Source organism: Anolis carolinensis, chromosome 1, assembly GCF_035594765.1.
Source record: "Anolis carolinensis isolate JA03-04 chromosome 1, rAnoCar3.1.pri, whole genome shotgun sequence".
Lineage (NCBI taxonomy): Eukaryota > Metazoa > Chordata > Lepidosauria > Squamata > Dactyloidae > Anolis > Anolis carolinensis.
The window spans coordinates 96,255,866-96,281,081 of NC_085841.1; the positions used below are offsets into that span (position 1 = coordinate 96,255,866).

The window sequence follows — 25,216 nt, forward strand, 5'->3', positions numbered from 1 at the left end:
AGAAAAAAAAATCTGAACAAATGGCGATATAAAAATGCAAAGTACTTGGCAAAGAAATACACCAAAAAGCAAAAGCAAAAAGCTCACTGTTTCACAACCTGTTCACAAGCCACCAGCAATTGTGAACTGTAGTTCTTTTTTTTTCTTCATCATGACCCTTTTTTTTTCTCAGAAGGAAGTTAAACGAGTGGTGAAAATTAAAATTTATAATAGTCAAATTTGAAACCCCCACGTTGAAATGGTCTTTCCTTCTAAAAACCTTTTGAAGGGATCCCAGACTTTCCTAAACTCAGAAGGGTCTTTTGACTGGAGATACCCTGTCAGAATGTCCATTTCAGCCACCTCCGTCACTTTCACGATCCATTCCTCCATTTCTGGTGTTTCCTCCAATTTCCAGGCTCGTGCATAGACTACAGCCACAATTAAAAAACACTTGCTGGAAATGTAAACAAGCAACAGGATCATTTTTCCACATGTGGTGGACTTGTAAGAAGGCAAAAAACTTTTGGATTAAGATTCATAAAACCACTGAAAAAATACTAAAGTTAAAAATACCCATGCACCCAGAAATATTCCTACTAGGAATAACAGATACATCACTGCTGAAGCCACATGATAAACTCTTCACTTTGATGACAACGGCTGCGAGAAGTCATCAAAGTGAAGAGTTTATCATGTGGCTTCAGCAGTGATGTATCTGTTATTCCTAGTAGGAATATTTCTGGGTGCATGGGTATTTTTAACTTTAGTATTTTTTCAGTGGTTTTATGAATCTTAATCCAAAAGTTTTTTGCCTTCTTACAAGTCCACCACATGTGGAAAAATGATCCTGTTGCTTGTTTACATTTCCAGCAAGTGTTTTTTAATTGTGGCTGTATTTTGGCTAATTTAACAGGTGTCATATAAGCTTGATAAAACATTTTGTAGAAATTTTCTAGAAGGGAATAACTTCTGAAAATTTTTATTTTTACTCTCCAGAGGTATTCCCATTCATCTATGCTAATCGAGCGACCAATGTTTTTAGCCCATTTTACCATACACTCCTTGATATATTCATCTTCTGTGTGTAATTTTAACAGGAGACTGTAAAGCTTAGATAGTTGTTTATTTCTTGATTGAAGTATCTTATCAAGGTCTGTCTTTTCTTCTTCAAATCCTGTATGCACATCTTTTTGATATTGTTGGTGTATTTGTGCATATTCAAACCAGTTCATGTTATAGCCCTGCTGGTTTATTTCTATCAATGATTTCAGTTGGAGGTTATCTTGTGTTTTCTTGAGTATTTCCGCATATGTTGGCCATCTTTTATTGCCCTTTGAATTTCCACTTTGTTTGAAAGCTTCTTGGATCGAGGTCCATTGTGGTAATTTTCTGTAAAAGAATTTTTTATATTTGTTCCAAGTATTCATCAGAGTTTTCCTAATTGGGTGTTTATTAAAGTTTGAGTCTTCTGCCACTTTCCCATAAATTAAGTATGCATGTAAGCCAAATTTTAAACTATCTCCTTCCAGAGTTATGAGACTCTGATTGTCAAGATGGATCCATTCTCTTAACCAAATCAATATAGCTGCTTCCCTGTATAATTTTAGATTTGGAAGAGCCAGTCCTCCTCTTTGTTTAGTGTCTTGTAAATTTTTCATCTTTATTCTCGGTTTCTTCCCTCTCCAAATAAATTTTGTAAGTTCAGCATTCCAATTCGTAAATTCTTTTTCCTTGATGTCAATTGGAATGTTCTGGAACAAGAAGCATAGTCTAGGTAAGATATTCATTTTTATTGTAGCTATCCGTCCTAGGAGAGAGATATCCAGATTCATCCATTTTTTCAGATCATTTTTTATTTTATTCCAGGTTTTTTCATAATTATTTTTATACAGATCTTTGTTATTCATTGTTATGTTTATTCCTAAATATTTTGCTTGGAGAGCTATTTCAATTCCTGTTTCTTGACTTAATTCTTCTTTTTCTTTATTGCTTAACTTTGTCGCTAATATTTTTGTTTTGCGTAGATTGATTGAAAGACCCGCAACTGATCCAAATTGATTGACCAGGCATATCATTTTGGGAAATTCTTTCTGTGGATCTTCTGACATTAAAATAATGTCATCTGCAAATAACTTTATTTTATATTTTTGGTTTTTCACTTTTATACCAATCAGGTCATCATCTTGACGTAGTTTTCTTGCTAGGATTTCTATTGCAAGTATGAATAGTAAGGGTGAGAGGGGGCATCCCTGTCTCACACCTCTTTGTATTGGAAACATTTCAGTCATATCTCCATTAATTTTAATTTTGGCTCTTTGTTCTGTGTATATGGCTTGTATTCCATTAATAAATTTCCCTCCATATCTTAGGTTCTTTAATAGTTCAATAATGAAATTCCAGTTTAGTCGGTCAAAGGCCTTTTCAGCATCCAATAATAAAAGTGCCCCCTTTTTGAGTTTTGTGTTTTGAATATGTTCAATTATATTCAAGATTATTCTTGTGTTATCTTTAATTTGCCTTCCAGGTAGAAAGCCTGCTTGGTCAGCATTGATCCAATTACTCAGTGTTGATTTTAATCTGTTTGCCAATATTGATGAAAATATTTTATAGTCTATGTTTAGCAGAGAAATTGGTCTGTAATTTTGAATCTGTTTTTCATCTTGATTTTCTTTGGGGATTAGAATAATGCTGGCCTCCTTCCATGTCTCTGGTATTTGATTTGTTTCCAGTACTGAGTTCATTATTTTTTGTAGTATCGGTGTTATTTCATCTTTCATCATCTTGTAGTATGTTGCTGTATAGCCATCTGGGCCTGGGGATTTATCTGTCTTTAAATTATGAATTGCTTCATCGATTTCCTGTACTGTTATTGGTGCATTCAGACGTTCCTGCTCTTCTTCAGGAAGGGTTGGGAGCTTTTGAGATTTTATGTATTCTATTACTGCTTCTGTTGAGCCTTCTTCATTTTTGTATAGATCTTCGTAAAAGTCTTTTAGATGTTATTTTATCTTTTGTTCTTCTTTAATTTCTTTATCTTTATGTTTCAATGAGATTATGTATTTATTTTGATGTTGCTTTTTTAATTTATTTGATAACCATCTGCCTGGTTTATTTGCATGTTGAAAAAAATTCTGTTTACTAAATTTCAATATTTTGTCCATTTGTTCCACCAAAATCATCGATGCTTGGATTCTTAATAGTTTTAGTTCTTCAGCTAGTTTTTTTATCTTTTGGTTGTTTATTATATTCAAGTTCCTTTTCTTTAATTTCCAATTGAATCTTGTGCAATTTGGTTTGTTTCTTTTTCTTTTCTATTATGTTGAGTTGTATTAATTTACCCCTCATATAGGCTTTTGCCGTATCCCAAATTGTATATGGTGACATACCTGGTGTTGTATTTAACTGTAAAAATTCTAGAAGGTCTTTTTTACATTTCTTTAGGATTTCTTCCTTCTTGAGTAAATTATCGTTGAGCCTCCATGTCCATTGTCTGACTTGTCGTTTTAGTTGCACCGAAATGGGGGCATGGTCTGAAACCAATCTTGGATGGATATCAGAACTTAATAACTTTGTAGTAAGGCTTTTTGTGGCCCAGATCATGTCAATTCTTGAGAGCGAATTGTGTCTGTCTGATCTAAATGTAAAATCTTTTTCGGGTCCATGCTGAAATCGCCAAACATCTATAAGCTCTAGATCATTTGCTAATTTCCAAAAACTTTGTGGAAGTTCTTTTCCTTTGCTTTGTTTTTTCTTCATGTATTTTCTGTCTATGTTGTGTTCCACTACTGCGTTGAAGTCACCTAATATAATCAGTTCATCGTAGTTTATATTTTCTATTTCTTTATGCAATTTGGTAAAGAAGACAGACTGTCCATTGTTTGGAGCATATATATTGGCTAATAATATTTTTTTGTTGTCTAGATCAATTGTGCTCAACTGAAAGCGCCCTTCTTGATCTGCTTTTATTTCGGCAGGTAGTAGGTTTTCTTTTATATATGTAGCTACCCCTCTTTTCTTAACATTGTCTGATGCAATGTGGACTTGGCCTAATTTCTTAAATGTGATCAAATCTATATTTGATTTTTTTGATGTGAGTTTCCTGGATAGCTATTACGTCCGCCTCTGTTGATCTTAGGTATTGAACGATTTTTTTCCTTTTCTTTGGTGAATTAAGACCGTTGGCATTCAGTGATAGTATTTTTAAAGTCCTCATTGTGAAAGTTCTAGTGTGCGGATAACCTGGTCGTCGTCTTCCCTGGGTTCTTCTGTTTCCTCTTCTTGGTCTAGGTGTTCTGTTGCTGGTTTCATATTTATTTTCTTATCTTGAGGGTTTCGATTTCCTTGAATATTTTGATTGGTGATTTTCTGCAGTTTTCCTTTTGATGAGCTACATTCATCCTTGTCCAAAACCGGTTCTAGATCTTGAATTATAGTCTTCATAAAGTCTTGGGCTTTCATTTCTGACGTAATCCAATGTTTCTGTTCTTTATAAGTAGTCATTACTCCTTCAGATGGTAGCCATTTAAATCTTATGTTATGTTGTTTAAGCTTCTCAGTTAGAAAAAATACTGTTTTCTTTTCTGTATAACTGATGGTGGGAGGTCTTTAATTAATGTTACTTTGTGATCTTCCAATTGTACAGGTGTATTCAGATGGTTTTGATATATTTGGTCTCTGATCTTTTTTCTTGTAAATGTGACTATTATGTCCCTAGGCAGTTTATATTTTGATGCATAGGTTGATCTTACCCTAAACACCTGGTCAATTTCTTTTTCTGCTTCTTCCTCTGTTTTCCCTAGTGTCTCTGCTGTTAATTCCAATATTAGTTGTTCAATCTCTGTCATCTCCTCCGGGATGCCTCTGACCCGAAGGGAAAAATCTTTTTGTTTTCTTTCAAATTTCTGGAGTTGAGTTTTTGTACTTAGTAATTCTTCTTGTATTTCTTTTTGTTTTCCTTCCAATTTTGTTATTATTTTCCCCTGATTCTCTTGTTTGTCTTTTAATTCTAAGATGGATGAGGAGATTTTTCTTAGTTCCTCCCTTACTTCTGTTTGGCTTGTTTCCATCTTTTCTTCAATCTGTCCCAATTTTTGATTCATTTTAGTAATTGCTTCTGTTAGAAATTTCAATTGATCTAAAATTGTTTGGTTTGTATCTTCAGCCTCATCCTTTTGTGTTTTGGGCTGTTTTGAGTGGGTTGCCATCTTTGACATTGTCCTGTTGTTCTATTCACAAGTATAATATTCCCTGTAATGTTACCTTCCCTAAGAGTATTCTTCCTTTACTTTACTCAGTCTTCTCTTTTCTGTTTGTATTTGTTTACATTCAGAGAAATAGATACTCGGCAGTAGTGTTCTATAGTAAAGTGTAGTATATTAATTGATATAATATTCTTTCTACTCAGTCCATTCAGTGTGGTATTGCATTCATGTTTCCTTATTTTATTTTATTTTATTTACACAAGGTCCTTGCTGAGGGCAGAGGGGTAAAGCAATAAAGTAATAAGTCACTGTCTTGCTCACAGTTTGCTATCTCTGTTCCACTCCTCTCCCCTCCTGTACTCACTATTAAACCTTAATTAATCTCTTCTCTTCTTTTCTTCTTTCTTAACAAGTAAAGCAAATCTCTCTTTGCTTTTACAAGTATCTAAATTTAGATTGTTAAGTTTTTTGTTGTTTTAAAAGGGAAATGTGGTCGGCGTTTTTGCCATATAGGCAGCAAGGTAATTAGCCCTGGACGCTTCTCAGCCTCTCCGGTTTCACTGATTACTCCTTGATTTAGGAGCCAAGGGTCGTAAATATAGACACCAGATGAAAGCTGTGCGAAGCCCCTCTGATTCTCTCTTAACCCAGAGAGAAATTGGGAGAATACAGAGCCCTGTATTCAGCTGACTAAATACCTTGCAAACAGCCTCTTTCGGACGCTGTCTTCACGCCGCCATGCTCTCCCGGATATGTTGTTTTTATATTTTGCTATATTGTATTGTCCCGGGCATGGCCCCATGTAAGCCGCCCCGAGTCCCCGTTGGGGAGATGGTGGCGGGGTATAAATAAAGTTTTATTATTATTATTATTATTATTATTATTATTATTATTATTATTATTATTACATCCTTTGTATCTATTTAGTTTCAAGGAGCAATGAACCAGGTATATTACCAATTCGTTGATTAAGCATTTGATTTGACCTGAATTACACTAACCCTTGGCTTTTCCCACTTATGTATTCATTTTTGGCGGTAAACTGGAACTCAACAGTGTTTGTATATAGCAGCTTATGTAATGATGGAGCAGCTCCTGAAATGATTTACCAGAGTCCAACCCTCCATTAAAATTTTGTGATGCAGTAAAGTAATTTAACAGTATATTCTTAGGGATATACTGTCCTAAGAATAGATGGTTAAATAGTTGCTTTCTTGAAAGTTAGAAGATTAGTCTTGATAGTTAAGTTGAAATAGTCCTTTGCTGACTTCAGCAAACAAAATTGAGGAGGTAAGTGCTCTTTAAATAGCTGTTTGTATTAGCTTACTAAACAAGCAAACAAAAAATGCAAGTCAAAGTTTTGTGGATATTGCATTATTACTACTACTGCTACTATTGTTGTTATTCAATTCTTCTCTCAAAATTGGAACTAGAATTAAGAAAATTTGTATCATGTGAAATATTATTTTTGCCCTTTCTGGTGTCAGAGAAAATGTGCCATGAGCTTCTTTGAGGTAAAGCAGGATATGACTGTCAGAGAAAGAGAGAAAATAGAAGTGTATACATTTTACAATACAGGTACAGATTGTCAACATGTGTATACACATGTGTGAGAGAAAGTATATTCTTGATTATTCATTTCGTGATGAAAAACCTATTTCTTTCTAGTTAAAAAGCCTTGTTGAGATGAATAATCGAGAGTGAGATTTTTTACATATTGTTATCCTACTATTCAAACATCTTGATGTGTTCTAGGAGATGAATCTGTGCAAAAAACCACATCTTTTTCCCCACAAAAAGAATCTTTCGCAGCCAAAACCTTTTTTGCACAGAAAAAGCATAAGTAGTACTGCACAGAATAATAACAAAATAATATAGACTATGAGTCTACTATTACCATCATGTTTTCAACTTCTTATCAAACAAAAACTCTGTTATGAAAAAAGTAAAAATGTTTACTATCAGACTTAGGGTGCATCTATATTGTAGAACGAAGGCAGTTTGATGCCACTAATTGCCACAGCTCAATTCAATGGAATCATTCCTGCTGGGGAAGGTTTGGAGTGGCAATGGTTATCACGCTACTGACGGTCCTACTACTGTGCTGGTTTGCCACCTCAATTCAGTAAAGTCCACATGTAACAAAATTTGTACATTTTTCTGTTCTTGATTTGAAAGTGTTATTTCCTATTTAATTGTGCAGTACTTCCTTTGAAAGCAGTTGTTATACTATTACTATTATACAGTATAACTCACAACCTTTGAGGATGCCTGCCAAAGATGTGGGTGAAACGTCAGGAGAGAATGCTTCTGGAACATGGCCATACAGCCCGGAAAACACACAACAACTCAAAGTTTTTTGCAGTTTAATAAACTTTCTCCATGTTTTTATGATAGAACCAATTAGGAAATGACAGGTATAACCCAGAACCAAAACTCATGTGACATAGTTTAATTTATTATCAGCGTAAATCTATTAATAGGGAGCCATCATCAGCAAGTTTTAGAACTTTGCAGTGTCTTGAGCAATTCAGTAGCTTTTTGGATTCTGAACTAGGTACGCCCTTACCTTCTCACTACCTTGATTTTTTTTTTGTATTTTTGATAGTTAAAGAATGACTGGATTTCATGAAAATTTAGATTTAAAATCATTTTATATATTACTTTGTTGCTGATTTTCATTCTACCCAACTAGTTGGAAGAACTGTTGTCATTTTTCTGTATCGTCCTGTCAACAACACTAGCAATGGAGCCAACAGACAAGTACTTGTTAAAACACAAAGGGTGTTATTTCGTTCAAGAAGCAATTACACCTGAATATATTGATTCACTGGAGGATTTTGAAATCAGGGACAGTGACATATTTCTGGTCACTTTTCCAAAATCAGGTAAGATTGGACATATTTTCTCAGAACATATTTTTCTAAGATTTCATATGAAAGATGAACAGTTTTTGAACTGGTTAATGTTTGTATTTGGGTGAGGAAGGATGTATAGGACAGAGGGGTATTGTGAGGAAGGAAATAACAGTGAAAATATTGATGGAAAAAGATTCCATATTGGAGTATATGTGAATTAATAGCATTTTTATGGAGCTGCAATTGTGGTTCTTCCATTTATGTGGACTTCTTATGAGTGGAAGAGAATACTATGATAAAGAAACAAACAGAGATCTGGGAAATAAATCTAAGGAAGCATGAAAAGAATATGATGATTCACAGAAAGATATATCTGAAGAAATTACAAAAGAAATCACAGATACATTTAGAAACATGGCATGTAAACTTATTGCATCTGAGAGTTACCAGAGGAAAGAAAAGTATAAAGCTTGCAGGATATATTCTGTGCATTTTTGGTTGCTCCAATAAAGGTATTGCTGTTTTTGGATTTTGAATGTTATTGGGTTTTGATGAAAGGGCAATGTTGCTGCCTCTTGATATTTTTTTTGGATTTAAGGATATTGTAGCTATAGTAGAAGAAGCTTAAGGAAGAGGGGATCAAGCCCTACAATATGTGAAGCAGCCTCCATTGGCTACCAGTCTATTACTGGGCACAATTCAAAGTGCTGGTTATGACCTTTTAAGCCCTAGACGGTTCAGGTCCAGGCTGTTTGGTTGACTGTATCCCTTTTTACGAACCTGCCTGGGCCCTGAGATCTTCAGGAGAGGCCCTTCTCTCGATCCCATCTCCATCTCAAGCTTGGTTGGTGGGAACGAAAGTGCAAGACTTCCTTCTCGGTGGCTTCCTTCTCAGTGCCAGAATGCCCCCCCTCCCCCCGCTGTCCTTCCGGTGACAGGCTAAAACCTTTTTATTCAGGCAGGCTTTTAAAGAAGAAGGTTTTTAAGATCAGTTCAGAGGGGGCTGTGGCTTTTAATTTAGGGGTGCTGTAGATGGGATTTGGGAAAATAAGAGTTTAAATGTCATTTTAGTATTTTACAGTATTTTAATTTTGTGTTTACCACACTGCTACTACTTAATTGTTTTGTTTTTTTTAAAAAACTTTTGTATTGCATCTTTTAAATTTTCCTAGCATGGAGTATTAGCTGCCTTGAGTCCCCATGGGGAGAAAGGTGGGGTATAAATAATGATAGAATAATAATAATAATAATAATAATAATAATAATAATAATAAGCACAATACTCCTGACCTCACGATCGTGTTAAAAGACAAAGTATGGATTGTCGATGTTGCAATCCCAGAGGACAGCAGGATTGAGGAGAAACAACTGGAAAAGCTGACACGATATGAGGATTTAAAGATCAAACTGCAACTGACTCTGGCACAAGGCAGTCAAGGTGGTCCCAGTGGTGATTGGCACACTGGGTGCAGTGCCTAAAGACCTTGGCCTGCACTTGAACACAATTGGCGCTGACAAAATTACCATCTGCCAGCTGCAGAAGGCCACCTTAATGGGATCTGCACGCATTATTCGCCAATATATCACACAGTCCTAGACACTTGGGAAGTGTCCGACATGTGGTCAAATTCAACAGCCAGCAGAATGTCTGCTGTGGACTCATCTTGTTGTGATGATAATAATAATAATAATAATAATAATAATAATAATAATAATAATAGACACAATAATTTCCTTTGAAAGTAAAAGGCACCTTGATGTTCAGGAATTAATAATACCCGTGTGTTCATATTCACACAGGAACCATATGGACACAGAATATTTTGAGCTTGATTCTTCATGAAGGTCATCGAAATGGAACTGAAAATATGGACCTGTTAGACAGAGTTCCATGGCTGGAGTACAACGTACGCAATGTAGATTATGTTAATCGTCCATCACCTCGTCTTTTTGCTACCCATCTGCCCTACTATTTAGCACCAAAAGCGTTAAAAATCAAAAGAGGAAAGGTAAGGGCTGCTACTTCTATCATGTCATTCATTTAATTTGGTGTCATAACAGGGATGAGACCTTATTGTAAATAATCTACATAGTAAAAGTTCCTGACATACGTGCTTCCAAAGCAGCATTTGAGTCTACTTGTGGAGAGAAAAAGCAGGGTGCAAATAAATATAATAATAATAATAATAATAATAATAATAATAATAATAATAATAATAATGTTATGATGGGGCAATAGGAAGATTCTCAAGAGAGCATGCTTTATTATTTTTAATCTATCTGCTGGCAAGGGGGGCAGGAAAGCATCCACCCTGAGCTGGGCAATCCTATGCCACCCTTCAATCTCCAGGTACCTTAGTGGGATTCCGCATATCTTATCAATGCCTGTAATAACCTCTTCAGATGGGGCTAAATTTGGTGGCATATGCCAATTTAGTCCCAGTCACCCACCAAGCCAGCTGGCTCCTATCTGTGGGTGAAGGAGGGCAGAGCTGGTGCATGCCACTGGCAGGTCAACATGAGAGGGTTCCCGTGTTGCCATTCCAATGCATAGGGGGAAGCCACATGCAACACGCATGCTCACGCTTCCCCCCATCTGATCGCTCTCAGCTGAAGCTAGGCGATGCAGGGATGGGGCACCAGGTTTCCAATGCACTTCTACAAAGAGCAGCACCTCCTGCAGCCGTCCAACAAGGTCATAAGGCACTAGTAACTAATGCTCTTGATCCAGAACCCATGTCTATTGCCACAAAAAGTGGGCAGGGAGCCCCTTCCCAAACTTGCCAAATCATTCAGCTCCATTTAAGTTACTGTTCTTCTTCCTCAGCAGTGTTTGTAACTCACTGACTCTTTATCAAATACAGATACAGGGGGAAAATGTGAAAGAATGAGACATCACCATTGCTAGGACTATGATTTAAAAGGAGTAAAATTAGTCTGAAACCAGATTGTACTATCAGAAAAACTCAATTTGAGAGAAAATCCCACTATTAAGCATATTGTTTGGGTGATTTTACTTCAAGGCTTTCAAAAACCATTGGTTCTGCAGGTTATTTATGTGATGAGAAACCCAAAGGATGTCTTGGTGTCCTACTATCATTTTTCCAAAGTTTCTGTCAAACTTGAAGAAGTGGAAGACTTCGAAATTATTATGGAGAGGTTTCTGGCAGGTAAAGGTAAGCTTTGATAACTTTAAAACAGGAAGTTATTTTGGTTTTTTTTAATATTTATATAGCTTGATGAAAAATTGAAATATGGGGTTGGGAATAATTCACAATGCCACACATCTTGAACACAGGCAACAAGTAGTGGACAAGTTGAATTTATTCAACATGGAAGGGAACAAAAATGAAAGTTATGGAAATAATATACAGGTTGGACTTACACTGCCATATAATCCAGTTTTAGAATGCTGAGTAACTGCTTTGAACTGGAATACATGAGTCTACACTGCAATATAATCCAGTTCAATGCAGCAAAACTGCATTCAGAAACTGTATTATATGGCAGTGCAGATATGGCCACAGTTCCTAAGCAACTGACCACGACTCCATGGTATCCTTTATCCAATCTTGGAGACAGAATAAGGTTCCCATTCATAGACCTTCTGGTTCAGTATGCCCCCCACCATGAAGTGAACTGGTCTCAAATAAGCATGTTCTGTCTACATATAGTGTAGACAGAAAGGCTTTAGATATTCCTCATTGTATTTCTGGTTCTTCATTTACTAGTTAACCATCCTCACTTATCTTCTTTTTTATTTTAAAGTGAAAAACACTGTGCAGCCATATACCACCTTAATAACAGCAGCTGTATAAAACCCTACATTATCTGCTTTGTACTGAGTTATATGGCAATGTGGACTCAGATAACTCAGTTCAAAGCAGATATTATGAATGATCTGCCTTGATATTTTAGGTCAGTGTGGTCCAATCTATGGCCAGCGGGCCACCTGCAGCCCACAAATTCATTTTTGTTGGCCCTTGCCCTTCTTACTGGAAAAAATATTTTAATTTAACATTTGGAAAAAAAATAGTTTACCCTTCTTACTGCTTTAAGTTTTTAAGAAATCGTTTTCTTTCTTGAATGTCTCTGGCCCTCACATTCCTATACTAAAGTTTGATTGGCCCTCAGGTAACTAAAGGTTGGACCACACTTTTTTAGGTCATATGGCTATGTGGAAGGGCCCTAAGGTCCCATTTATACTGCCAGATAAAATTTAAATTATCTGCTTTGAACTGGATTATATTAGTCTACAGTGCCATATTATCCAGTTTAAAGCAGATAATCTGGATTTTACCTGGCAGTGTAGATAGGGCCTAAATCCAATTCAAATCAGATGTGGGTTTTCTGCTTCAATAACCTGGATTATCTGACAGTGTAAAATGGACCTGAGATTCTGCCCTCCCTTCAGGAGCAGACAGGTTTATAGTCTGGCAATGATATAGTAGACCAGGGGTCCCCAAACTAAGGCTGGGTGGCCATCTGTCAGGGATGCTTTACTTGTGCTTTTGGTGCACAGAGGCAGAAGGGGGTTAGACTAAATGGCCCAAGGGGCCTCTTCCAACCCTCTTTTTTATTATTATTATTATTATTATTATTATTATTATTATTATTATTATTATTATTACAGTAGAGTCTCACTTATCCAACATAAATGGGCCGGCAGAACGTTGGATAAGCAAATATATTGGATAATAAGGAGGGATTAAGGAAAAGCCTATTAGACATCAAATTAGGTTATGATTTTACAAATTAAGCACCCAAACATCATGTTATACAATAAATTTGACAGAAAAAGTAGTTCAATACGAAATAATGCTATGTAGTAATTATTGTATTTACGAATTTAGCACCAAAATATCACGATTTATTGAAAACATTGACTACAAAAATGCGTTGGATAATCCAGAACGTTGGATAAGTGAGTGTTGGATAGGTGAGACTCTACTGTATTAACATTGAGGCTGGGTGGCCATCTGTCAGGGGTGCTTTGCTTGTGCTTTCGGTGCACAAAGGCAGAAGGGGATTGGACTCAATGGTCCCAAAGGGTCTCTTCCAACCCTCTTTATTATTATTATTATTATTATTAATAATAATAATAATAATAATAATAATAATAATAATAATAATAATTGCTCAGTGGCCAACTATAGTCCGGCCCTCCAACAGTCCGAAGGATCGTGAACTGGCCCCCTGTTTAAAAAGTTTGGGGACCCCTGTAGTAGACGTTTGAGTACTATGATAGTGAAAAGGAATCCCTTTTACCAGTTTCCGCTTATACAATAATTATGGCAATTTTTGAGTAAAGACAGGTTACCCAAGGTGACTCATGCCTTGATAATAATACATCTTGACTACTGCAATGCAGTCTGTGCAAGGATGTGTGTGGTTCAGAAGCTTGTAACAAGCACAAAATGTCTCGGTAAGGTTAGCTCTCCATACCTGTAAATATTATCTCTCAATATCTCTCTGACACAAATAGTAGGAGACTTAAATAATATCAATACCCAGTCCTCAGCAGAAGGTATTTACACTTTCATATTTAGCTTTAAAGTAATCTGACTGCTGTTCACAGATACTGAATTTGTTGTTGTCTTTTACTTTGCCCACCTATTACACCTAACAATAGCTATTCCAACTTAAAAGCTCATTTTTGTCTTTATAATTTTCTATGTAACCTTGTGGAATTTTTCTTCTTTTTTATATGACCAGCATATTTGGTAGTACGATCCTTCTTATATTTTGCATTCCAACCTTTATTTTCAACCGCTTGTATTTTTTGCCAATTTTTCTGATGAGTGGAACCAGAAAAGCAGAATCTTATAAAAAACTTTTTCTGAAGTTGTTAGACAGTGGGAACTTTAATCCTCTCTGCCAAACTACCCAATCGTTCAATTTTTATATTATATCCAAAGTTTTGCACCAACTTTTCCTTGCAATCTGTCACCTGTTCTTCTACCTCTGATCTTAACAGTAATTTATAGGCTAAAAATCAATCAATCCTTTCCATAAATATCTGGAGTTGAAATTCTGTTTTTGAAATTCAAAGCCACCTTGTTTTGTATCCCTTTTATAGCTTTCTATATTTGTCTGTGGTGAGACCATTAGAAATGAAAGCCTTCTAATGCACAAAGCACAAAAATCTGTGATGCCAAAATCTGTTTTCAAGTATTCTAACAGTTACTTTGTCTCTTACAAGTGGTAGCTAATTCATGGCTAGATCATATAGAAGGCTGGTCTACTCAGAGGGACAACTTGAATATTCTCTTCCTTATGTATGAAGAAATGAAGAAGGTAAGGCATAGCTTCCCCATTTGGCGTTAAAAAGTCACGCAAACCAGCCCAAATTTGTCAAGGTGTTTAGAGCTGAGAGAGGGGACAAGCAAATGGGGATGTTCAAGGTGAGTAACAACTTGTGTGGATATTAAACACCAATAGATTAAAATCTAATGTCCCATTTTAGAATCTGAGAACCTCTGTATTGAAAATATGCAACTTCCTGGGGAAAAGACTAACTGAAGAGGAGTTGGATGATGTTGTGGACAAGGCTTCATTTGACAAAATGAGTGCAGATAGTAGAACCAATTACAGCACCACATCCCCTGATGTCCTAGATTTCAGCAAAGGACGCTTTCTGCGCAAAGGTAAAACTGTTGATAAAGAGAAATTGTGTGAGTATCCCATAACCTTAGTTGACTTCTATTCTCCTACAGTGCTCAAAGTTTTATGACATTTTATATCTCACAGCAAACATGAGGCAGCAGTTAGTAGCACACCAATCATCATCAGTTCTTCACATTAGAGAATTATGGTTTTGACTCCAATTCATCTCTCTTTCTCTCTGATTTCTTCATCAGGTACTATTGGAGACTGGAAAAACATGATGACAGTTGCACAGAGTGAAAGGTTTGACAGTGTTTTCAAGGAACGGATGGAAAAGCTGCCCTTCAAGTTCTGCTGGGATATCAAGGATGAATGATGAATTATGATGGACAAACCTATCTCTTTTACATTGCAAAGCACAAAAGATAATTGCATAAGTGATTGTGTATCAGTTATGAAATGTGAATTGGAGCAGAGCCTATGAAAATGGAAAAGAAAGGATTTTCTTCCCAGTTAGTAATGAGAAGCCAATGCCAAATTAAAATAGGAACTGATTAAATTAATTATTTTATTTGATATGGTGGACCGTGTATTGAATGAAAATTAAATGGAAGGTGTGCATTATAAATTCTATATGATTTTAAAAAGTATATTGGGTGAGATAATATGATAAAGCAAAACGTCTTCATAATCTGTAATGGTGAGCCAACACTAGCTTAAAATGAGAGAAAAAAATATGCCATTTTTATATTTGATAAAAACACTCTTAAAATAATCCTTCTGTAGCGCCCTAATTCTGAAATACAAAACGTGTGCAGGCTGATCCAGTTTATCCTGGGGAAAAACACTTAATGCAGCTGGACCATAAGTAAAAAACAAAGAAACAAACAAACAAAAAACACAGGGAATCCTCCACCAGGATTCAGGCTTTCCTGGCATTCCAGCAGCGTAGATACTCACAGCCAATTCCTACAGTATGCAGAATCGGTAATGAGTATCATCCGACATAAAGGTGATCCTATTCTGCAAGCTAAGTTATGATGCCCGGTTCAATCCTATAACTTCTTAAGGGTGATCTATCTACCATCGTCTTGTCAGAGTGCTGCCTTTCCAGAGGGAACTGCCAAGTGGAAAATAAAGACAGGGGGCATGTGAATGGAAGGGTGGTTGGTGAAGCATGGAAAAGCAGAGCGGGACAGAAAGAGTTAATAGACAACAGCAAGTGAGTTCAGACAGAATGGTGAAGAGGGGAATGGGGCCTGGGAGAACGCATGGAAAGACCAGAAGCTGAGCACAGCTGGGTAGGAGATTTGAGCCAGGATGAGAATGGCTGGAGGTACAAAAAAGAGGAATCAATTTTATTTATTTACAGCATTTATATTCCGCCCTTCTCACCCCGAAGGGGACTCAGGGTGGATCACATTACACATATAGGCAAACATTCAATGCCTTTTAACATAGAACAAAGACAAGACAAACATAGGCTCCGAGCAGGTCTCGAACTCATGACCTCCTGGTCAGAGTGATTCATTGCAGTGATTCCTTGCAGCTGCTCTCCAGCCTGCGCCACAGCCCGAGCCCAATCAATGACAATGGGATTGCTGATACAAAGGGAAGGAGTTGGCTAAGACATTGGATCTTGCAGCCATAGCGTTTATCTTGGAGAAAGATAAACAATAGGGACTTTGGTGAGTAAAGAAACAGGAGAATTGATTACACACTAATGGTTCCCTATATTGTAGTTTCAGTCTTATGTATATCTTACAGCAACTGAAAAGGGGATAGGTTTCACCTGCATACGCCTGTATCATTATTGATTTAGCAGAAACATATTCACCCAATAAAGTACCTGTTACCCACTTTGGTAGAGTCTGTGCCCTTGTGAACTATGTGAGCCAGAGGATTCAATGTTCCTTTCCATATGGAAGAGGGAAAAACGGCAACATTCCCAAATGTACTTACCCACCGTCTAATATCATGTAGCTTGTTCTGTGGTAGCGCCACAGAATACTATTTCTGCACATTAAACACTGACCTAGGACAAGATCTTCAGCTTTCTGCAAAATGCCATAGGATCTATTAAGACTGTATAAGCTGCTCATGTAGCACACCAAAAGGAAGTTATGCAATTAACATGCAGCACTAATTACTGTGTCTGACATTTGACAGAGAGTCAGTTCCAGGAATATTGTACATTTCTCCCCGACACAGAACACCCCATTCAGTGCCTGTGTAAATCATTTTATCAAATGGCTCAAAGTCCAAAGTGGTTGAACAGGCATTAGATAAAACATTGAACTGATATCACCTTTGGTTCAGTTTGAATCTGACTCTGCAAAATCTCACAATCATTATGGTCATGCTGAAGGTCATGCATTGAAGTATGCAAAAGTAATTGAGAATGGCATTACTCTTCAACTATCCCATTTTGGTAGGGAGAATCCTGATTAATCCTCTGTTGTCTGACATTTCAAAATCCTTTTAAAATGTCCCAGTTTCTCTTGCTTCCATTGCTGTAACAGAGAACTTTATCAGACTAGCATGAGATTGCAAAAACCCTTGTATAATGCTGCTATTTTCTTGATTCTTGATCCTGCAATGAGTCTTCCACATATCCTTTTTTCCCAGAGATGCATTGCTTGAAGTTTGGAGGCTATCAACACTCTTCTACCAGGCCATGTACAAGGAGAAATATGGCAAACAGCTACTGGTTCTCCCAGTGATGTTGGATTATAAAAATATTACTCCAGTCCTCCTATTGGCCATGATGTTTGGCAGGTAGAGATAGGAGTGCAACTATATCTGCTTTAGATCAATAGAGAGGAATTTGATAGGAAACCTTTGAGGGTGTTAAGGCAAAGCCTAAAAGATAATAAATTGTCACCTTGAAGAGTTTATAGCTCAGATGGGCATTAAATTATGATCCTTTTAGTACTGAAATCAATCCTATTGGGCACATTACTATTTTTTCCAGGTAGAGAATCACAACATTGTGTGACTTGCCACTGGTGACCTTATCAGAAAGCCCAGGCGAAGCATCCTGTTTTGCCTGGCTTTCACGAGGAAAGAGAGAACAGCAGGGCAAATCTCTCACCCCCCACACAATTCCCTCTCCACAGTGCTTTCCCGTGAAGTGTTGCCCTTGCAAGAGGCCCTGCTCCATTAAAGCCAGCACAACACGGGAAGCCTCCCATGTAGGGAGTGTCCGGCGACGCTTTCACCCCAATGGTAAAAACACTCTATGATGTTAAATGCATTGATTGGGCCTGGTCCCCATGTGACCCGCTCTGAGTCCCCGTTGTGGGAGATGGAGGCGGCATACAAAAATAAAGTTTTTGTTATTATTATTATTATTATTATTATTATTATTATTATTATTATTAGGGACAGGGCCCACACAGGAAGTCACACAAAGTTGTGTAATGTCTGAGTGGGCCTCCGTTCTCCAGATGGGGTGAAATCATCCTCCTGATAAGACCATAAGTTACTATCACTCTGTCATGGTTATTTAACTAATGAGTGGCAAAATCTATTTTCATCTGAACTTTTTCGACCTCTGTGGTGCCTAATTCTCTCTTTTTTAATATAACAGAGTATCTTTAAAGTTCTTTAACAGATTAGTTTTTAAGCTGCATGTTTGTAGGTTGTACTACCGTTAACTAATGTACTGGGGATTTATTTCTTGTACCATCATGTACCTATATACAGCAAATGCAACAGCACTCACAAAAATATATAATCCATTTTCTAATGAACTTTTAAATGCTGATTTTTTTTTTAAAAAAAATCTTTTTCATATTTTGAGTTACACACAGAACTAGGAGATTGATTTATAGCTCCCACATTGATTAATCTACTGCCATTATCAATATAATAAACTTTGGACGCCCAATAAGGCTAGAAGAATGGGAGTCAATATGGAATAAAAAATTAAAATATACATATTCTTCAGCCATAGGAAGACTGGAAAACTGGCTTAAGATGTTTCATCACTGGTATCTAACACCAAAGAAATTAGGATCAATGTACAAAAATACTAAAAAAAAAACTGCTGGAAGTGCAGAAAACAAGAAGAAACTTTTTACCATGCATAGTGGACTTGTACAGAGACAACAAAATACTGGAAAAGAATTCATGAAGAAACACAAAAAAAATGAAAAAGACATTTCCTATGAAAGCGGAATTTTATCTTTTAAGATTAACTGATGGAATGATGGATTTAAACCAGAACGAAGACATTTTATTTAACTATATAGCTACTGCGGCAAGGATAACCTTTGCAAGATGTTGGAAAACACAAGAAATCCCTACAAATGAGCAGTGGCTAGATAAACTAGACGAAATCTGTGACATGGACAGATTAACCTTCTTATTGAAGGAAAGTGGTGGTAAACCACTAAAAAGGACAGATTGGAAGACATATGAGGAATATAGAAAGAATGTAAAGGACTAAGTAAAGTAAATAAGAGTCCCCGAGGAAAGTATATAAAAAGAGACCAGAATATAAGAAAAAGAAGATTATTTCACAAGATGAAACCGCAAAGAGAAAAGAATGGAAGCCCGAAAATATTTTTACACCTACTTTTTTCTCTATTCTATCTTAGCTTATTCCTTTTTTTTTTCTTTTGTGTACCCTTTTAATATATACCTTTTACCCCTTTCCAAATCACCCTGTCCCTGGTTCCTTACCTACACTTTTTTTTCACATTGTACTTCTTTTTTAACTACGTATCACACTTGGAAAATACTTGAATAAAAATAAATAATAATTTTTAAAAAATGACACAGGGCTACAGCAGGGCTCATACAAGAAGTCGGGGAAGACATGGGAGAAAGCCGGCAACAGCACGGAAACATTGTAGGATGGGATCCCACGGCCACCGATGGTAAGGGGATGAAGCTTTATGCTGTCCCATAGTTTTCCTTCCTGCCCCCCTGTCTTCCAGCTTCTTGAACTCCACTTGATGAGGTCCATAATGTTGAGGAAAAGCCTTTTCCTAAGTTTAGAATGGTCAAGGGAGGACTAAAATGTGACAAAACCTTTCTTAAAAGTTAGGAATAATGGAGGGCAATCTTCCAAGACCCCTACAAGAAATTGCAGCACCCCTAACTTCTACCATTAGAAAATGTTGGTGTTGAAGGCAAAATATTTATGAGCAATATGGATGTGATTTCTTTACTAAAAATAGGTCAGGACAAAATTTTTTAATTGAATGCATTACATAGGAGCCCTGGTGGCGAAGTGTGTTAAAGCACTGAGCTGCTGAACTTGCAGACCGAAAGGTCCCAGGTTCAAACTCCGGGAGCGGAGTGAGCGCCCGCTGTTAGCTCCAGCTTCTGCCAACCTAGCAGTTCGAAAACATGCCAATGTGAGTAGATCAATAGGTACTGCTCCGGCGGGAAGGTAACGGCCCTCCATGCAGTCATGCCGGCCACATGACCTTGGAAGTGTCTATGGACAACGCCGGCTCTTCGGCTTAGAAATGGAGATGAACACCAACCCCCAGAGTCAGACATGACTTGACTTAACGTCAGGGGAAACCTTTACCTTTACCTTGCAAGAAAGAAAGCAGTGCTCTGACCAAAATAAGATCTGCTCTCCTTCATGCTCTAAGCATTTTTAAAGGCATTTTAAATGGAACTTCAGACAGTTTCATCTACAGATTTCTGTCCTGAGACAGGATATTGGTCTGAAATGTTTACATGGAATCACCATTTGAGCTGCTGTGGGAAATATTATGGCTGCTGTCAGTTAAGATGTTTTTTCTGGTGGCCACAGCATCAGTAAGAAAAAATTCTGAACTTAATTCTCTGTCAGTTAATGAGATGGTTGGGAAGTTAATAAGAAATCAAATAAGTGAAGGGGGCACTACAGCTAGGCTATGGTAACAAAAGAGGTAACAAAAAAACAACAAAACAACAACAATTGCCCAATAGTGACATGGAGATTTTGTGCAGAGGGCTTTGCTCAAAATAAAGCAATCTTGCCTTGTGTCCTCCAATTCCTCCACCCTCAAAAAACCCAAAGGGAAAGCCTCCTTCCTTTTTTTGGAAGCTGCCTGTTTCCTTTTTCACCTGCTGTAATAGCACATCAGAGATTTAGAAAGGGGAGAGAAGTTTCTCTCTTCAAAGGTGAAGAAGCAAATGGACAACCTCCATGAACTGTAAGGAGGCTTTCTCTTTGTTTTGTTTTTGTGGAACAGGGGACATGGAGGGCAGGGTGGCACTAGTCTAGGCTAGGAGCCTCTGGTGGCCTCAGGGATAAAAGCCTTGTGACTTGAAGGTTGGGTTGCTGACCTGAAGGCTGCCTGGTTCGAATCCCACCCGGGGAGAGTGCGGATGAGCTCCCTCTATCAGCTCCAGCTCCATGCGGGGACATGAGAGAAGCCTCCCACAAGGATAGTAAAAACATCAAAAACATCCGGGCATCCCCTGGGCAACGTCCTTGCAGACGGCCAATTCTCTCACTCCAGAAGCAACTCAGGTTGCTCCTGACACGGAAAAAAAAAAAAAGCTTAGAAATGGAGATGAGCACCAACCCCCAGAGCTGGACACGACTGGACTTAATGTCAGGGGAAAACCTTTACCTTACCTTTGCCTTGTGTGGAAGCACCTTGATACTGCTGTCACAATTATATTCTTTTTTTCCAACTGGGCCAACCCCTTGGTTTGGACCTGAAAAATGAAATGATACAAAAACTGTATCTGAGTATCTGCAGAGCTTGGACTGCATGTGAACAAGATGCAACATGGAGCTGGTTTATGTTCTGAGTAAATACATTGATTAATTAATATTAAAATGAAGAAACAGTGCCTTCATCAAACAAAATTTCTGAGTGGTTTACATAAAGACCAGTAACTCCATGCAATATAGGTTGTTGGTCAGTTTGAATTTGAGTTGATTTACTGACTGAGGGCCCTTCAACACAGCCATATAACCCAGAATATCCCACAACATCTCACAGAAAATCCCACAATATCTGATTTGAACTGAGATATGCTAGTCCACACAGGCATATATTCCAGTTCAAAGCAGATAATGTGGGATTTTATTCAGCTATATGGAAAGGGCCTTAGTGTTTGATTTGACCTGAATCACACATACCCTTGTCTTTTTTTTACTCACATGTTCATTCTTGGCAGTAAACAGGAACTCAACAGCAGCTTATGTAATCATGGAGTAGCTCATGTAATGATTTACCAGCATTAGCTCATTTATTTAAATATCAGGATGCAATAAAATGATATTTACTCCCTAAGATTATTCTGGTAAATTGTTGGCTTGTTGGAAAGTGTCAAGATGACCAAACAGGCACAAAGAAGAGATATAGTAGTCATGGGCGATTTCAATTATCCCGATATCTGCTGGAAAACAAACTCAGCCAAGAGTACAAAGTCCAACCAATTCCTCACTTGCCTTGCAGATAATTTTATGGTCCAGAAGGTAGAAGAGGCAACAAGGGGATCTTGATCTAATCTTAACAAATGTGGAAGACCTGATCAATACAGTTGAAGTGGTTGGATCCTTAGGGGCAAGTGACCATGTGCTCCTGCAGTTTGCAATACAAAGGAATGCTGAAACTAAGACAAGTCAAACACGCATTCTGGACTTTAAGAGAGCTGACTTCCAAAAAATGAAGGAATTACTGAGCGGCATTCCATGGACGCTGATATTAAAAAAACAAGGGAGTTAAGGATGGATGGGAGTTTTTCAAAAGTGAAATACTCAAGGCACAAATGCAAACAGTGCCAACAAAGAATAAAAATAAGACAAGTGCAAAGAAGCCAGAATGGATGTCCAAAGAACTTCTAACTGAGCTAAAGCTCAAAAGTGACATGCACAAGAAGTGGAAAAGGGGAGAAATCACCAAAGAAGAATTCAAACATATAGCCAACACCTGTAGGGAAAAGGTTTGCAAGGCTAAAGCGCAAAATGAGCTCAGGCTTGCCAGGGACATAAAAAACAACAAAAAAGGCTTTTTTGCTTACGTTGGTAGAAAAAGGAAGAAAAAGGAGGCGATAGGGCCATTGCAAGGAGAAGATGGGGTGATGGCGACAGGGGACAGGGAAAAGGCAGAACTACTTAATGCCTTCTTTGCCTCGGTCTTCTCACAAAAAGAAAGCCATCTTCAACCTCAGCAACATGGAATGGACGAAGGATTGGGGGAAATCCAACCCCAAATAGGGAAACAAGTTGTCCAGGAACACCTGGCCACTCTAAACGAATTCAAGTCCCCAGGGCCAGATCAGCTACATCCAAGAGTACTGAAGGAACTAGCGGAAGTTATTTCAGAACCACTGGCAATTATCTTTGAGAGTTCTTGGAGAACAGGAGAAGTCCCAGCAGATTGGAGGAGGGCGAATGTGGTCCCTATCTTCAAGAAGGGAAAAAAGAACGACCCAAACAATTACCGTCCAGTCAGCCTCACATCAATACCAGGCAAGATTCTGGAAAAGATCATTAAGGAAGTGGTCTGCGAACACTTAGAAACAAATGCGGTCATTGCTAATAGTCAACACGGATTTACCAAAAACAAGTCATGCCAGACTAATCTGATCTCTTTTTTCGATAGAGTTACGAGTTGGGTCGATACAGGGAATGCTGTGGATGTAGCGTACCTGGATTTCAGTAAGGCCTTCGACAAAGTCCCCCACGACCTTCTGGCAAACAAACTAGTAAAATGTGGGTTAGACAAAACTACGGTTAGGTGGATCTGTAATTGGCTAAGTGAACGAACCCAAAGGGTGCTCACCAATGCGTCGTCTTCATCATGGAAAGAAGTGACAAGTGGAGTGCCGCAGGGCTCCGTCCTGGGCCCGGTTCTGTTCAACATCTTTATTAACGACTTAGACGAAGGGTTAGAAGGCACGATCATCAAGTTTGCAGACGACACAAAACTGGGAGGGATAGCTAACACTCCAGAAGACAGGAGCAGAATTCAAAACGATCTTGACAGACTAGAGAGATGGGCCAATACTAACAAAATGAAGTTCAACAGGGACAAATGCAAGATACTTCACTTCGGCAGAAAAAATGGAAATCAAAGATACAGAATGGGGGACGCCTGGCTTGACAGCAGTGTGTGCGACAAAGACCTTGGAGTCCTTGTGGACAACAAGTTAAACATGAGCCAACAATGTGATGCGGCTGCTAAAAAAGCCAATGGGATTCTGGCCTGCATCAATAGGGGAATAGCGTCTAGATCCAGGGAAGTTATGCTCCCCCTCTATTCTGCCTTGGTCAGACCACACCTGGAATACTGTGTCCAATTCTGGGCACCACAGTTGAAGGGAGATGTTGACAAGCTGGAGAACGTCCAGAGGAGGGCGACTAAAATGATTAAGGGTCTGGAGAACAAGCCCTATGAGGAGCGGCTTAAAGAGCTGGGCATGTTTAGCCTGCAGAAGAGAAGGCTGAGAGGAGACATGATAGCCATGTACAAATACGTGAAGGGAAGTCATAGGGAGGAGGGAGCAAGCTTGTTTTCTGCTGCCCTGCAGACTAGGACACGGAACAATGGCTTCAAACTACAGGAAAGGAGATTCCACCTGAACATCAGGAAGAACTTCCTCACTGTGAGAGCTGTTCGACAGTGGAACTCTCTCTCCGGGGCCGTGGTGGAGGCTCCTTCTTTGGAGGCTTTTAAGCAGAGGCTGGATGGCCATCTGTCGGGGGTGCTTTGAATGCGATTTCCTGCTTCTTAGCAGGGGGTTGGACTGGATGGCCCATGTGATCTCTTCCAACTCTACTATTCTATGATTCTATGATTCTAAGATCAATCTTGACAATTAAGCTGAAATAGTCCAAGCAACAGAAATCTTTGAAGATTTTGGCAAAAATACTAAGGAGGTAAGTATTGTTTAATAATAGCTATTGTATTAGTTTACTTAACAAATAAACAAAATGCAAGTCAAAGTTTTGTGGAAATGTTGCTGTTGTTCCCTTTTCTCAAAAATGGGCCCCAATATGTCTTTCAGGAGAAAATGTTTCTTTAGATGTATGAAAAATCATGTCATATGAAATACTCTTTTTCCTTTTTGGTGCCAGAGAAAATGTACCAGGAGCTCATTTGAAGAAAGCAGGGTATAAACATAAGAGAATGAGAGAAAGTTGAGTGTTCACATTTTACAGCATAAGTTAAGACTTTCTCAAAGTGTTTCAGAAATTTTTCCATATCGTTATACAGATTATTTTCTCGGTTAAAATAATATTTCTGTGCAGAACATTATTTCTGCATAGAAAAGAATTCTATATTGTTAAAGGCTTTCATGGCCAGAATCACTGGGGTGTTGTGTGGTTTCCGGGCTGTATGGCCACGTTCTAGGAACATTTTCTCCTGATGTTTCACCTGCATCTGTGTCTCGCATCTTCAGAGGAGCTGAACCCTATATTTCTTCACATTTCTGCATTTCTTCACTGCAGCCCTTGAAAATGTTTGAATAAGAGTTTATTCTGCCTGTGACATTTCATCCCTTCAGGTGTTGTATTGCTATGAAATTTCTGAAACTAGAATAAAATGCTAATTAAAGTAAAAACATTTGGTGATAGAATTTACTTTGTAAGGTAAT

The 25,216-nt window shown here is 37.9% G+C and overlaps 1 protein-coding gene across 3 annotated transcripts; it reads left to right on the forward strand.

Moving 5' to 3' along the window:
* Positions 1 to 6,313: 6,313 nt before the first annotated feature.
* Positions 6,314 to 15,223, forward strand: LOC100564631 (amine sulfotransferase). 3 transcript variants are annotated; one of them, XM_003215571.4, is made up of 7 exons: positions 6,314 to 6,473; positions 7,879 to 8,071; positions 9,842 to 10,050; positions 11,091 to 11,217; positions 14,244 to 14,338; positions 14,508 to 14,688; positions 14,902 to 15,223. In XM_003215571.4, the coding sequence occupies exons 2-7, from the start codon at positions 7,930 to 7,932 to the stop codon at positions 15,021 to 15,023; spliced, it is 876 nt and encodes a 291-aa protein (XP_003215619.2). In that variant the 5' UTR covers positions 6,314 to 6,473; positions 7,879 to 7,929; the 3' UTR covers positions 15,024 to 15,223. The 3 variants fall into 3 exon arrangements, with proteins under 3 accessions (XP_003215619.2, XP_008118661.2, XP_008118655.2); XM_008120454.3 differs by having other exon boundaries at positions 11,091 to 11,211; XM_008120448.3 differs by having other exon boundaries at positions 6,319 to 6,473; positions 7,928 to 8,071.
* Positions 15,224 to 25,216: the final 9,993 nt, after the last annotated feature.

Bases quoted from the DNA above. Each gene is read 5' to 3' on its own strand.
- LOC100564631 (XM_003215571.4), top strand. From the start codon at position 7,930: ATGGAGCCAACAGACAAGTACTTGTTAAAACACAAAGGGTGTTATTTC. The intron at 8,072-9,841 runs GTAAGATTGGAC...ATATTCACACAG, and splicing joins GGTCACTTTTCCAAAATCAG to GAACCATATGGACACAGAAT. The intron at 14,339-14,507 runs GTAAGGCATAGC...GTCCCATTTTAG, and splicing joins TGTATGAAGAAATGAAGAAG to AATCTGAGAACCTCTGTATT.